Raw genomic sequence first — 17,217 nt, forward strand, 5'->3', positions numbered from 1 at the left:
CGAACCTGGGACCCCTTGAACAGAAGGCCAGCATGCTAATCATTTGGCCATGGAGCCAGACATTCACATCAAAAGACAATTTATGCAATGCAAATCATGAACAAGTGCACCATCTCAACTTTGATAAACCTACTTGAGAGATTGTCTGGGAAAAGGCAAATAGCATAAAACAAAAAATTGTGATGCATATGATGTGAAAGCAAAACAATTAAGCAAAACCCAAGGGCAGATGTTACTACTTCTTCTTTCTTCAACTTTAGTGATAAGAAAATATACAATTTTTTGAAGTCAAATTACTGTAGTTTATAAATTCTTATAAAAAAAATATATATATATCACAATTAACACATTTATGCCATTCTTTTTCACAACTTCTTTTTGTACTACATTTTCAGAATGATTTAGGGCATATATAAATAATAAAAGATAGCTCTAATTACAAAAAAAATATAGGATTGGTCAAGTAAAAAGTATACTAAAATAATATATATTACATGATGTATGTTGTATTTAATTTGCATAATACAATAAACATGCTATCAACATTTTTCTTTGAGAAAGACTTTCTTGAGTATCAAGAGTGCAAAGCAAGAATTAACACATTTAATTGTATACACTCTGGTGTGCATAACTTAAAACATTAAATGAAAGAGTAAATAAAGTCATAAGCAGTAGTTAAAATTAAAAACATATACCTACTTAGAAGAATGCCTGGGAACAGGCAAATAGCATTAAAAAAAAAAAATTGGGATGCATATGATATGAGTACACAATTGAAGTGCAACCCAAGAGCAACTGTCTCTTGGATGGTCAATTAATTTCATAGTAAGCTACAGAGAACTAAATGCTCCAGAGAGAATATCTGAATGATTTTACACAAAGTAGAGCATGACAAATGATGTCCAAGATCAGCATAGTTTCACAAGCATGGATAGCCTTCTACACAATAAATACGGCAGCTCAGTGAACTGGTGGAGGTTGTCCATAAAAACACTGAATGAGAGTAACAGCATACTCCTACAAATCAGAAAGGACCAATGCAAGATAACAAGTACCACTGCACAAAAGCAGATAACTCGTAATACCACAGTTTACTGTTACTTTGACAGTTCTGCAGACTATTTCCCTGAAGTGTTCCAATAGTACTAGCCCATCAAACACATCATTTGCAATAGGGCAGAAAACATTACTGGAATTTTGGATGTTGGTTAACGTCACAAATATCACCTAAAGAATAAATATAACAGTCAAAACATTCAAACTATTAACACTAGAAGAATTCAACCAGAACAACACAGTCTTATCCAACTATAAGCAATGGAAAAAGTTGGATCTACTTGCAAAATCAAGGAAAGAAGCAGAGGAAAATTTCCATCTTAACAGTACATGTTCATCAAATCCAAATTTTATAGCATTTTCTGCACAATAGGCAAACAGTGGAGTTCTAAAATGGACGAGGTCAAGGATCATCTCCTGATATCTCCAAAATCAGACTGCACCTTTCAACAGCACAACAACCTGCCAAAGCTGTGTTGGAATGTCAGAAGATTAATGGAATAAATACAAAATAGGGTATTAGAAGAAAACAACCACAACAACACATTTTAGTGAACTGCAATCGTCGTGCTAGAGTGTATCTCTTCAGAGGTTCTATTAGCCCCTACAAGTTTACATATGATGTCAGACCTCACAGCTGTTGGGAACACACACACACACACACACACACACACACACACACACACACACACACACACACACACACACACACATACATACATACATACATACATACATATATACATACATACATTACATACATACATACATACATACATACATACATACATACATACATACATACATACATACATACATAATATGCCTTGATCCATAACATTTGGGATCCACCGTCTGACACAGATGAACCTCGTAAATTTGCATGAAATGGCGGAAATGCTTCATCTCGTACATAGCATAACTATTCCTCTGTTTGTTTATTTTGTTTCAGAAGTGTTATCCCTGGAAATACATCATGTATAGAATAATGTTTATGTTCTACAGCAACAAGGTGTCAACTGGCCACAGCATGAACTGATGATATTTCCGACCAGTTGTATGATGGTAGTGATTCTGATGTTGACTTTCTGTCTCAAAGGGAAGCTATAAATATCTGATGCCCGCAATAAAACAAAGGATTGTGCCGTTATGTTCAGACAAGAAAATAAAGGTGGTAGATGTCATTTTTGTGTCGAACCTGTTCAAGGAACCCAGGACTCCATCCCAACAAGTACTTCCGAAAATATATCGCTATGAGTGTTGTTGACTGACTGACAACATAAATTTTGTACAGATTAACTTTCAAATAGTTAATTGTATAAAGTAAATATCTGTGTATATTTTCCCATATTCAGCTGATTTCAAATTGGACTTGCAGGAGATTTGAGTGGGAATACGATTAGGCTCCAAAGGGTTAACCCTTTCCACAAGTTGTTCATTAACTGAAGACAATGATGATTTTAAAATGGTTGTCTGCAATTACAAGAACCCCAGGATAACATATCATGCATGCCACAAGAAGTCACTAGGGGAAATCATTTCCTTACTGGAAACCAACACCTTTCATTCTATCTATAGCAGAAATCTGAGTTATGATAGATAGCCTGTACCTTTTTGTATCACTTATTGAGTCTGCATTGTTTACTTCTCTGTTGATGTTTGCTACATATGGCATGACCTTTCCCAGATCAATGCAATTCCCATAAAACAGAACAGAACAAAACCAGTTTAATTCTTAAGTTTTACACACCACGGTAATATTAAAGTACTACCTTAGCACCATACAAAAACATCTGTTTCATCCTGGGCACGTCAAAATGACTGAGACATACCATAACGATCTGCTCCTGCTCTTGCTAGCTTGTCAGCCATTTCATTTCCATGGATACCTTGATGACCTCGAACATGATTCTAGAAATTAAAGAAAGGAAGCATCAGGAGCAAAATAAAAAGTTTTATTATTTTTGTTAGATAAACTTCTTACAGATCAGTGAGAAACCCGACACTCTTCGACCAGTGTTATACAATTTACAGATGTATTTACAAGGGGAAAAAAATTTTCATAGCACTGTTTGAATCCAAGTCTTCTGCATGGCAATTAAATATTCCACAGTCAGGGTCTTTTTGACAGCCAGATATTATGGAAAGAAATATCTTAATAAGCAATAAATAAGAGCTGAGAAACCATTATTCAAGTCTCAAGATTTGAACATCTATAGCTGAAGTTACGATGTATGATTCTTACAACATTCTTACAGCTAAAACTCATGGATGAGATTGAAAGGATATTTCCTGAATTATAAAATAACTGAAATTTTGTATATCGTATTTTTTTGCATAATTTACTGCACACTCCAGCATAATTTATGTACCCCAATTTTGTTTTGTTTCGAAGTGGGAAAAAAATAAATGTTTTGTGTATTTGATGCACCCACTTTCTTGACAATTCATCACGCAGTTCTGGATGCATTTCAGAATAAATATTTCAAGTAACAGCTTTTCTACTGCAAAACCTGGCATTCCAAATACCATACAATCTCCTGTTACCACCCATTAAGAAGTACTACTGCACTAGTTCAGTGAGGAAATCAGCACAGATGTGAATAGAGACAATTCTAGTCTGATACAAACATGTTTTATGAGTGTCTTGGGTACACGCATATTCTGTGTTCTCAAAATTTTGTTTTTGAATCCACAATGAACAAGTATTTAAGTAATAATACTGCATTATATAAACATGCGGTGATCAGTTATGCCAAAACACATGGAGAATATGGAAGCGGGCAGTAAGTATTCAGTGTCAAAGTGCAATTTATTTATTTATTTATTTATTTAATTGTGTCAGAAACATACATTATATCTTACAATAATATCAGGACGATAACAAATCTGGTACTATAACCATTAATCATTTCTGATGATGGCAGGTAACAATGTGATTAAGCTCTACATAAATACAAATTTAATTAAATGTGGTGTGACCAATATGCGGCTAATTCACATGCTTCCTTGGTAGCGTCGATCACATTCTGGAGACAAGTTACAAACAAGAAGATGGCCCATTGCTGTTCTTCACCACATTCACATAGAGTGAAGTCACAGACAAAACCCCACTTTCTCATGTTGGTCTTTATTCTTCCAATTCCTGAACACAACCTGTTGAGTGTCTTCCATGTTGACCAGCTCTGCTCGTGGCCTGAAGGAAGTATTTCAGAAGGCATCATCCATCCTGCAAGTTGGCTGGATCTGGAACGCCATGAATTCACTCTGAAGTTAGATGGTGGTTCAGAGAGGCTTTCAATTGTATGGAGAAAGCTTTTCCTTGACTTGAGCCATGGGGTTACTGGTTGGTACCCATATAAAGCATGGGTCGTCAGGTTCAGTGCTTTAGATTCCTCCAGTCTGGATGAAAACTCACGGCGAATATCTGAAGGTGGGATACCTGCTAGACAATAAACTTTATCAAGTGGTGTAGATCTCAAACATCCTGTAATGAGTCTGCAGGTCTCATTTAAGGCAACATCCACTTGATTAGCATGATTAGATCTACACCAGACAGGGCAGGCATATTCTGCTGCTGAATAACAGAGCTATTCCTGAAGTTCTTAAAAGGAGAGGATGCGCCCCCCCCCCCCCCCCCCCCCTCCAGGTTGAACCTGATAATTTCCGGATAATATTGTTCCTTAAAATACCTTCCTTTTGGTGTTCAGACAGTGTGTTCTATAGGTTAGTGCTCAGTCAAGGATTACTCCTAGATATCTGGGAGTGAAGCAGTGTTCTAATATTTTAACTTCCCAATCACTTGCAATTTTCTTGCTGTCTGTCGATTTTTCAGGTGGAAGGCACACACTTGTGTTTTTGATGGGTTTGGCTTTAGTTGGTTCTCTTGGTAATAACCACTTAGAAGTTGTAGAGCATGGGAGAGCTTCTCTTCAGCAAGTTCAAACGTTTCCTTTTGAGCTGCCAGAGCAACATCATCTGCATAAATAAAGCTCTTTATTCCTTGTGGGCGAGGCTGATCATAGGTGTAGATGTTGAAAAGTATAGGAGCTAGCACACTCCCTTGTGGAAGGCCATTCTTTAAGTTCCTCCATCTACTTCTCTGGCCTTGGAATACAGCAAAAAACCTTCCATTCTGTAGAAAGCACTCAATCATTTGGGTGAGTTTATAGTCTTTAGTTATACTGTGCACTTTACGAAGCAGTATATAGTGATTAACTGTATCATAAGCTGATGTCAAGTCAACAAAAACTACTCCAGTGACTTTGTTGTTTTCATAGCCGTCTTTGATATATTGTGTGAGGTGCAGTACTTGGGAAGTACAACTTCTCCCTGGTCGAAAACCGGCTTGCTCTGGTATGAGTAATGGGTCTATCACTTCAGATAGTCTGTCCAGAATCATTCTTTCTAAGATTTTGTATAAATGGCACAACAAAGAGATTGGTCGGTAGTTCTTCGGATCACTTGTATTCTTGATAGGTTTAAGTATTGCTATAATTCTTGCTTTTCTCCACAGTTTAGGAATTTTGCAATATTTGATGCAGTTGTTGAATAAGTCCAAGAGCCATTGCTTACAGACAGGACCAAATCTTTTGAGTTGCTCAATACAAATGTCATCAAGACCTGCCGCCTTACCATTTTTGCATTTATTCAGCGCTCTAAGTAGATCTTCCATAGCAAACCGGTTAGAGAAAATGCTGTTTTCCTGATTAGTCAGCTTTTCTTCTTTTTGTTTTGATCATCTCCCAGCTTTATTTGATTTGCTGCTCTCCACGAGCTGACTAACTATTTGATTTGCAGAAACGTTACTATGTACTAAGGTCTTAGTTGTATCATTACTGAGGTGTCTAAGTAACCTCCACACTTTGTAACTGTTTCTTCCCATATCCAGCTCATCCATCAATTTAATAGATTGGTTACGTTTGGATTCTGAAATGGAAGAAGCTGATTCCTGCTCGTGGTGCCCCTGCATAGGTAGTCGGAATTGAATTTCCGTTTCCTAACTGAACGTCAGCATTCCAGAAACAATACAATTCAAAGTGCAATGCACGCTACTGACGGAAACAGACAACTGCACTTCAAAAAACCAACGAGTCCCCCAAAGCATTTTGCAACCCAAAAAAGTTGCCATTTGCTGCAAGTAGAGGATGATCTGCAAAAATATGTTTTTAAATTTTATTACAATTTGCTTTACATTACACCAACACAGATAGGTTTTATGGCGACGTTGGGATAGAATTTGTTTATTATGTCGCACTGACTCAGATAGGTCTTATGGTGATGATGGGATAGGAAAGGCCTAGGAACGGGAAGCGGCCGTGGCCTTAATTAAGGTACAGCCCCAGCATTTGCCTGGTGTGAAAATGGGAAACCACACAAAACCATCTTCAGGGCAATATGTGATTTTGTTATACAACAATTTACATGCTGTTTTTCATGAAATGTTGTATTTTAAAGGACAAGAAATAGCTGCAGCATATGGGATCAGAGTCTCAGATTTTAAGGTTAGTTGAGGCTGGATGATTAATTTTATGAAGAATGCCAAATTATTTCAACCCAAAAGCCATGTTCATCGCTTCGTGATTGGGAAGCAGAAAGTGAAGAAATATTTGCTTTCCCAAATACGAAATGCAGTTCAGAACCTGTGCATAAAGCAGTGCCTACCAGATCGTACGCAAGTCTTGGAGAAAAGATTTGTGAAGAAAGCTCGGAGCGGCGACAGCCAGTATGCAGTGATAGAAGTGACGCCTAAGATCTACCATGCCGTGATGAAAGAAGAGAAGCTATATATTGGCTACCAAAGGTGCAATGTTAAAGGCTACTTCCCTGCCATACGTTGTCACTCATGTTGCGGTTATGGCCATTTTGCAGCAGACTGTAATTCGCAAAGATGCCCAATCTGTTCAGAGGAACATACTTAGATGTATGCCCCCGAACAAGAACTGAATGTGCCAATTGCAAATCATATAACCAAAAAATGGGGAACAGGACATCTTTTCAAGCCATAGATACAAATCACACAGCAACATCCTCACAATGTCCGGCCTATATTAGAACCTTAAACATAATTAAATCCAAGATCAACTATGACTGAAATAACAGTATATCAATATAAGTTACACAGATCTCTTATTCCTACACAAGAATTACTTATTGACGCCGGAAATCTATCAGACACACAGCACATCAAACTTTTGTGCATTCAAGAACCATACACTCGAAATAATGCTGTTAAGGGACTACATACAAATTTGAACATTCATTCTGCTGATCCATCGGAGTACAGAGTAAGAGCTGCAATACCTACAAATTATCCCAATGTTTTGAAGTTGGTACACTAGTGGGCTGCGCCTTCGTGGTATATGAGGGTGAAGACGAAGTTCATTCTGAGAAAATAAAACTAAAGGAATACTGTTCTGTGTTTCAAGCCGAGCTGCTTGCAATATTGAAAGCAGTCGAGTGGTGCATAAACAAAAATACGTGTGCGACTATACTCAGTGACTCACAAGCGGCGCTGAACTCCATAAAAGATAAATATAACTTACGCAATTTGGCAGTACATGTAAGAGAGAATATATCAAAGTACAATAAACATATGTTTTGGTTGGGTGCGAGGTCATTCCGCCATAAAAGGGAACGAAAGAGCTGACCAATTGGCCAAAGAAGCTTGTAATTCTAACTTGTCAGAGAGTTATACTAAATGCCCAATTTCTTTTGTCAAAAGAACCGTAAAGGATGAAATGCTCTCTCGCTGGAATGAACTGTGGTTAGCAAGTAAAAATGGCTCAGTAACCAAAGACTTGTTTTTCCAAATGTATATAGTAGGCTGGGATGTAAATATATAGTGTGCAACTTTCATTTAACTCAAGTGCTATGAGGAGATGGTAAATTCAATGCTTACTTAGAGCGACTCAAAATTCCAACACAAAATGCCTCACTGTGCTTCTGTACTGAAGACATTCAAACTGTAGAACACATTCTGTTCAACTGTCCTGCTTTTGAGAGAGCACGTTTTGAACTTAAGATGCATTTGTTAACTTCCAGTTGCTATTTTGAAAAACCATTAAATTTCATATTTTATAAAAAATGCTGCACTTCTCAGTTTTCAGAATTTATTGACTATGTATTTAAACATATATAATTTGATACTGTCTGCTTATTAACTGCTTAAGACATGTATTGTATATATTATGATCTGGTATTTTTAAATATTAGTACGGTACTCTTAGTATTAAGGATTGTATATATCATACTTTTATTTTTCCATTTCTGTTCATGTCTATTTTGCTGTTTACGTATTTTGAATTTTATCAGAGAAATTTTATATTTTGTATAAACTACAACCCTAACATACCTTATGGTAAAATAGGGTTCACAGCACTTTGGAGATTAAATATTATTATTATTATTATTATTATTATTATTATTATTATTATTATTATTATTATTATTATTATTAAAGACTTGCTATTATCCATGTTCGAATAAAAGAAAAAGGGTGAATGGACACGTCACTCATACAAGATTGGATACGAATGGTTTGGGGAAATCATGCAGGATCTCTTCTACGATGCCTAGCCCTCCTCGTGTTGGACAGTTTATAATAATAATAATATAATTATTATTATTATTATTATTATTATTATTATTATTATTATTATTATTATTATTATTCGACAGTTTATATGGCCACCTGACAGAAGACACTAAGCAATTATCGGAAACCATGAAAACCGATTTGGTAGTGATTTCTGATGGACTGACATCAACACTTCAACCTTTGGACTTTTCGATAAATAAACCACTCAAGGACAATTTACAAAACTTTGGAGCGTTTTATATGTAAACTTTTTTTTTTTGCTAGTGGCTTTACGTCGCACCGACACAGATAGGTCTTATGGTGATGAATGAATACTTTGGAGTGTTTTATATCAAAATTGGCTGGCCAGCGTGCCCTAATATTTGAGTATAACACCTCGAGGGTACACTACCACCACAAGAAGCCTGCTCCCAAAGTCAGTTTCTCAAGTTGTGTCTTAGCTGCTTGCCTATAAACAAGAGCAAAGAAACTGATTGTATTATGGATCAGTGCAATTGGTTCCTTTATTTAAAAGGAGAAAGTAAAATTAAGCAATAAATTACATAATTCACATAAGGAACATCATCATACACTAAAGGCTAAGCCTTGTCGATGCAAACATTCTCCTCTCAATTCTGCTGTTCTCTTTACTTCCTTATAGTCTTTACATCTCATCAAGCTTCTCACATCCTTGAAGTTTATCTTCCTTGGTCTCCCTCTTCCTTCTTTCCTAGTATTTTTCCTTCAATGACGTTTACTCGGAAGTCATCACGTCTCAGGATATGACCTACAAGTTTTAATTTCCTTCTTTCCACATCCTTTATCAGTCTCCATTGCTCATTGACTTCCTTTAGAACATCTTAATTAATCTTTTTTTTTTTTTTGAGTCCAGCATGTCCTCACCATTTTCCTCCAAATCCACATTTCAGTTGCTTCTCATAAATCTTTCTCCTTTTTCCAAGAGCATACTGTAGGAAACTCACATTCTTCCTAGTGGTGGATGAAGTGGAGAGCAGAGGGGAATGCTTCCTTTCTACTCAACCTACTAGGTAGCGGCGGAAAATATTTGGCCGGCTCTTACATCATAGTCTGAGTGGCTTTCTTGGTGTTAATCAGTATCTCCACTCTTATTGAGTCGTTATCACTCACTGTTGTAGCTCACACACAACCCCTGCTTCCTGGTGATTTCCCAAGAACTTTCTTTGAGAGTACTTTGATCTTTATGACTCTGTGGATGCATTTTCTGCTCTCCTAATATCTATCATTCACAAGAACGAGAAGACAATTGGTAGTGAAGCTAAGCAAATAATAGGTATCATTATTAAACAGTGTGATAAGGAAGCTAGAGAAGGTAAAACTCAAGTACAGTGAAACCTTGTCAGTGCATTCCTCATTAACACGTTTTCCCACTTAGAACGTCGTACATTCAAAGTCCCGATTCTCATCGTATTAAATCTATATATAAATACCACACTTTATCACATAACGAATTTTCACTATTACGGCTTAGTACGATCACATTTTTCCTGTATGTATGTTGTATGTTGGGTATTCAGCCCGAAGGCTGGTTTGATCCTTTGCAGCTCCGCTAACAGCTGTCATAAATAACCTAGGTGTCACTGAAGAGGCGTACTAGGGAAATGAGGAGTGAGGTAGTTTCCCATTGCTTTCCTCACCGAGCCAGCCGTTGCTATTACACATCAGTCTGCCAAGCCCACTGAAATGCATGCACCAACTGACCCTATGAGCGATATTTTCACACCATTCATAACAGGGACTGGCTGCATAAGCAATGGTATTACTAGCATCACTCATACCTCAGTCACTTTCATATTGTCATATTTCACAATCCATTCAAAAGTTACAAATTTATTTTTTGTTGAGTGGTACAGTGACGTGTAGCAAATATTTGTTGTGTGATACGGTAGCCTACATCTGGATTAGGAACATAATAATGTGAAATTGACTAATGTGGTGCATATTTGTCTTTGTGATAGCCTGGTTATGGATACAGAAAAAGTCGTGAAATTCCTTACTAATGAAGACAAAATTAAAATCTGTCAGAAAGTGGACTGGCATCTGCATTCAAAAGCATGCAGAGGTTGCTCAACTCAGTCACTCAAATTGATCAAAGTTTTGTTTGATTCACAATGGTGGCCAAAGTCATTCCTCCAATTCACTGTCAAAGACTGTGACCAGAGAATAATGTTCTGCTCTGAAATAAAAGGCTTCTACTAACATTTGTTTTACAAAGGTGGTGATCTGCAATAATACTTTGATATTTTTATTCGCCCCCGAGCACATGTTCCCGTATTTGTTGTTTGGTGTTTTTCACACCTTTCACAGCCCTTATTATTTTGTAACCCCAGCAGAAAAGGTTTTCATATTTGTTCTCTTGTGTTTTTCACACCTTTTAATACTTTCCTCTCATCTCAGATATGGCAGGTATAGTTTACACTGTACCTACCCACGGATACACAACGTAAAATGCCCTCATGTCAGAAAAAATTGTATTTACTGTTTCCATATCCCTGTTGGATAGTTTTTATTCGTATATTCAGTAATACGTTTTCTCGCTTAACACGTTCTTTTTTGTTGTCCCCTGCAGAAACATCTTAATGAGGTTTTACTGTACTTGTCAAAACAAACCAAGCTCTGTGCTGCAGATTATGCTGGTGTGTTCGTTCGAAGTATCACTACTCTCTGAATGGAGGGAATTGCTATTGGTCATTAAAATGCATCAGTGGCTCAGATGGTAGCGTACCAGCCTCTCAATGCTGGGCTCCATAGTTCACCAAGTCACTCCATGTGAAATTTGTTCTGGACAAAGTGGAAGCGGGACAGGTTTTCCTCCAGGTACTCCGGTTTTCCCTGTCATATTTCATTCCAGCATCACTCTCCAATACCATTTCATTTCATCTGTCAGTCATTAATCATTGCTCGAGAGAAGTGTGACAGGCTTTGGCATCCAGCAGGGCACCTATCCTTGCCGCTAGATGGGGACTTCATTCATTCCATTCCCGACCCAGTTGAAACTGGAAACAGGCTGTGGATTTTCATTTTCATTGGTCATTAAAAGTGTTACTTGAAAGCGGAGTGAAATTATCTAAGTCAAATGTACCAGCTGCAAGTTGACATCTTCTTGCAGTCTTTTATGTATTGTTTTTAGAATTGTTTTGAGTAGAACTGAATTATGTTTATCTGAAGAGTACTAGAAATTACTGAAGTAAACATAACTTACAGTGAGATGGAGCATAAAACTACTTCTTTTTCCTAAACTCCTAATAAAGCCTGTTCGAAGGTCAAGATTAAAGACAACACATTTCATTCAGGACATACTGCAAACTAATTTTTAAGGTAAAATAAGTGACGTACACAAGGTGGTCCTGAGCTCTCAGTGAATTTAGGTATGGAACATCATTGCTCGACAGTGTTTCTAACCAGAAAGTCATCCTGTTTGACTTTTAAACAATAATAAATAATAATCTGTGACCTCAGCTACTTGGTGCAGCTACTTGGCACCATTTAGGCACCATTCTTGATAATCTTCTATATATATCTCTATTATATAAAGCCGTACGGCTGACTCACTCACTGACATAAATGATTGGCCACTTCCAGATGTGGTAGAAATGTGAAATTTGGCAAAGTTACAGCTATTAGCGTGTAAGCTACGGAAAAGATCCAAGAAATTCAAATTTTTAATTTTAGCCCCCCGCCCCCCAAACAAAATGGCGGACGCCATGATGCAGTACCCTACAATATTGAAATTTGGCAAAAATCTAGCTCCTACCCTGAAACTGACGTAGAAATTGCAACAAGTTCAAATATTTAATATTTTACCCATTAAAAAATTCGGAATATTAAGCGAAATTGAATGACGGTGCAGACATTCGTTTCGAATTATTTTGTGGCCGAACGGTAATTGCTATCAATGAACGGATTGAACTTTCGTACCCTAAAATTAAGAGATCTACAACTTTGGTCCTATGACTTTTTGTCGTATCTCGACCCCTTCTACCTTAGATTGAGCTTCATTTTCCCGGTTTCGCAAAATTTTGTTAAATTTCCATAAATTATTTTACTGATTCACACACTCATATGATAGATAGATGAACGAAATTTAGCACGATCTTTGGCAACGGCATTGGCCATATGTACACCGACTTTCGGTATTCTAGCTCCCATGAAAGTATGGGAAATCGGAGGGTACATGCGGAAACACTATTGAAATTTCAGCCTAATTTATGACACTTAACCAATTTATGGTGAAGCCATTTGAGATACGGTAAAACCTCAAATAACCAAACCTATAGGTCGTTTCATCGCCGATCTGTGTGCCAAGTTTCAAGACTCTAGCTGTCTGCTAAGTTGGCGAAATTATTTTTCAGCTGGTGTTAAGCGGACGAAATTTGATATGGATCGAAACGTTCACCCCTTGCAGTGGCATAAATATTCGAGATACGAGAAAATGCCTCAGACAGTACTGTAGGTGACTAAAAGACACGTCTGATGGCGCAATCCGTATCTCGATACGACTTATCGTTTGCCCGCAATAAATTTTCAAATGGAAGTCTGCACTGTGTAGCCTGCACATTGCCTGGATCTATGCTATCTCTATTATATAAAGCCGTACGGCAGACTCACTCACTGACATAAATGATTGGCCACTTCCAGATGTGGCAGAAATGTGAAATTTGGCAAAGTTACAGCTATTAGCTTGTAAGCTACGGAAAAGATCCAAGAAATTCAAATTTTTAATTTTAGCCCCCCGCCCCCAAACAAAATGGCGGACGCCATGATGCAGTACCCTACAATATTGAAATTTGGCAAAAATCTAGCTCCTACCCTGAAACTGACGTAGAAATTGCAACAAGTTCAAATATTTAATATTTTACCCATTAAAAAATTCGGAATATTAAGCGAAATTGAATGACGGTGCAGACATTCGTTTCGAATTATTTTGTGGCCGAACGGTAATTGCTATCAATGAACGGATTGAACTTTCGTGCCCTAAAATTAAGAGATCTACAACTTTGGTCCTATGACTTTTTGTCGTATCTCGACCCCTTCTACCTTAGATTGAGCTTCATTTTCCCGGTTTCGCAAAATTTTGTTAAATTTCCATAAATTATTTTACTGATTCACACACTCATATGATAGATAGATGAACGAAATTTAGCACGATCTTTGGCAACGGCATTGGCCATATGTACACCGACTTTCGGTATTCTAGCTCCCATGAAAGTATGGGAAATCGGAGGGTACATGCGGAAACACTATTGAAATTTCAGCCTAATTTATGACACTTAACCAATTTATGGTGAAGCCATTTGAGATACGGTAAAACCTCAAATAACCAAACCTATAGTTCGTTTCATCGCCGATCTGTGTGCCAAGTTTCAAGACTCTAGCTGTCTGCTAAGTTGGCGAAATTATTTTTCAGCTGGTGTTAAGCGGACGAAATTTGATATGGATCGAAACGTTCACCCCTTGCAGTGGCATAAATATTCGAGATACGAGAAAATGCCTCAGACAGTACTGTAGGTGACTAAAAGACACGTCTGATGGCGCAATCCGTATCTCGATACGACTTATCGTTTGCCCGCAATAAATTTTCAAATGGAAGTCTGCACTGTGTAGCCTGCACATTGCCTGGATCTATGCTATCTCTATTATATAAAGCCGTACGGCAGACTCACTCACTGACATAAATGATTGGCCACTTCCAGATGTGGCAGAAATGTGAAATTTGGCAAAGTTACAGCTATTAGCTTGTAAGCTACGGAAAAGATCCAAGAAATTCAAATTTTTAATTTTAGCCCCCCGCCCCCAAACAAAATGGCGGACGCCATGATGCAGTACCCTACAATATTGAAATTTGGCAAAAATCTAGCTCCTACCCTGAAACTGACGTAGAAATTGCAACAAGTTCAAATATTTAATATTTTACCCATTAAAAAATTCGGAATATTAAGCGAAATTGAATGACGGTGCAGACATTCGTTTCGAATTATTTTGTGGCCGAACGGTAATTGCTATCAATGAACGGATTGAACTTTCGTGCCCTAAAATTAAGAGATCTACAACTTTGGTCCTATGACTTTTTGTCGTATCTCGACCCCTTCTACCTTAGATTGAGCTTCATTTTCCCGGTTTCGCAAAATTTTGTTAAATTTCCATAAATTATTTTACTGATTCACACACTCATATGATAGATAGATGAACGAAATTTAGCACGATCTTTGGCAACGGCATTGGCCATATGTACACCGACTTTCGGTATTCTAGCTCCCATGAAAGTATGGGAAATCGGAGGGTACATGCGGAAACACTATTGAAATTTCAGCCTAATTTATGACACTTAACCAATTTATGGTGAAGCCATTTGAGATACGGTAAAACCTCAAATAACCAAACCTATAGTTCGTTTCATCGCCGATCTGTGTGCCAAGTTTCAAGACTCTAGCTGTCTGCTAAGTTGGCGAAATTATTTTTCAGCTGGTGTTAAGCGGACGAAATTTGATATGGATCGAAACGTTCACCCCTTGCAGTGGCATAAATATTCGAGATACGAGAAAATGCCTCAGGCAGTACTGTAGGTGACTAAAAGACACGTCTGATGGCGCAATCCGTATCTCGATACGACTTATCGTTTGCCCGCAATAAATTTTCAAATGGAAGTCTGCACTGTGTAGCCTGCACATTGCCTGGATCTATGCTATCTCTATTATATAAAGCCGTACGGCTGACTCACTCACTGACATAAATGATTGGCCACTTCCAGATGTGGTAGAAATATGAAATTTGGCAAAGTTACAGCTATTAGCGTGTAAGCTACGGAAAAGATCCCAAAAATTCAAATTTTTAATTTTTGCCCCCCGCCCCCCAAACAAAATGGCGGACGCCATGATGCAGTACCCTACAATATTGAAATTTGGCAAAAATCTAGCTCCTACCCTGAAACTGACGTAGAAATTGCAACAAGTTCAAATATTTAATATTTTACCCATTAAAAAATTCGGAATATTAAGCCAAATTGAATGACGGTGCAGACTTTCGTTTCGAGCTATTTTGTGGCCGAACGGTAATAGCTATCAATGAACGGATTGCACTTTCGGCTCCTAAAATTAAGAGATCTACAACTTTGGTCCTATGACTTTTTGTCGTATCTCGACTCCTTCTACCTTAGATTGAGCTTCATTTTCCCGGTTTCGCAAAATTTTGTTAAATTTCCATAAATTATTTTACTGATTCACACACTCATATGATAGAGAGATGAACGAAATTTAGCACGCTCCTTGGCAACGGCATTGGCCATATGTACACCGACTTTCGTTCTTCTAGCTGCCATGAAAGTATGGCAAATCGGAGGGTACATGCGGAAACACTATTGAAATTTCAGCCTAATTTATGATACTTAACCAATTTATGGTGAAGCCATTTGAGATACGGCAAAACCTCAAATAACCAAAACTATAGGCCGTTTCATCGTCGATCTGTGGGCCAAGTTTCAAGACTCTAGCTGTCTGCTAAGTTGGCGAAATTATTTTTCAGCTGGTGTTAAGCGGACGAAATTTGATATGGATCGAAACGTTCACCCCTTTCAGTGGCATAAATATTCGAGATACGAGAACATGCCTCAGACAGTACTGTAGGTGACTAAACGACACGTCTTATGGCGCAATCCGTATCTCGATACGACTTATCGTTTGCCCGCAATAAATTTTCAAATGGAAGTCTGCACTGTGTAGCCTGCACATTGCCTGGATCTATGCTATCCTATATATATAAAGCCACAAGGCTAACTGACTGACTGACTCACTCACTCACTGATTGACATTAATGTTTGCCCACTTCCAAGTGAGGTAGGAACTTGAAATTCGGCAGTCTGATAGCTATTAGGCTGCAACCAAAGGAAAAATTCCAAAAAGTTGAATTTTTTAATATTTAGCCCCCCTTCCGCCCAATCAAAGAAATTTCGTGTTAGACCCTTCCAGATGAGCTAGGAACTTGAAATTCGGCAACCTGATGTATATGAGGCTGTAAACCAAGGAAAAATTCCAAACAGTTAAATTTTTTTGTATTTAGCCCCCCCACGGAATCAAAATATCGGACTCAAATTTCGGGTCAGACCCTTCAGTTCCAGACGAGCTAGGAACTTGAAATTCGGTAATCTGATAGCTATTCGGCTGTAACACCAGGAAAAAATGCAAAAAGCTGAATCTTTTCCTATTTAGCCCAACTCCACCCAATCAAAGTATCGGACTAAAATTTCGGGGTATATCCTTCCAGATGAGCTAGGAACTTGAAATTCAGCAATCTGATAGTTATTAGGCTGTAACCCCTGGAAAAAATCCGAAAAGCTAAAATTTTTAATAATTAACCCCCTCCCGCCGATTCAATATATAGGACGGTGCAGACTTTCGTTTCGAGCTATTTTGTGGCCGAACGGTAATTGTTATCAATAAACGGACTGCACTTTCGGGCCCTAAAATTAAGAGATCTACAACTTTGGTCCTATGACTTTTTGTCGTATCTCGACCCCTTCTACCTTAGATTGAGCTTCATTTTCCCGGTTT

General features: G+C 37.8%; 1 protein-coding gene across 2 annotated transcripts in view; it reads right to left on the reverse strand.

Moving 5' to 3' along the window:
- Positions 1 to 1,864: 1,864 nt before the first annotated feature.
- Positions 1,865 to 17,217, reverse strand: part of rnh1 (ribonuclease H1) — a 102,176-nt gene continuing 86,823 nt past the window's right edge. For both annotated transcript variants that reach the window (XM_067142005.2, XM_067141998.2), the window contains one exon: positions 1,865 to 2,967. In XM_067142005.2, coding sequence (XP_066998106.2) covers positions 2,869 to 2,967 — 99 coding nt within the window. In that variant the 3' untranslated portion in view covers positions 1,865 to 2,868. The remainder of the gene's footprint in view (positions 2,968 to 17,217) is intronic.

The sequence above is a fragment of the Anabrus simplex genome, chromosome 1 (genome assembly GCF_040414725.1).
Source record: "Anabrus simplex isolate iqAnaSimp1 chromosome 1, ASM4041472v1, whole genome shotgun sequence".
NCBI classification, from domain to species: Eukaryota; Metazoa; Arthropoda; class Insecta; order Orthoptera; family Tettigoniidae; genus Anabrus; species Anabrus simplex.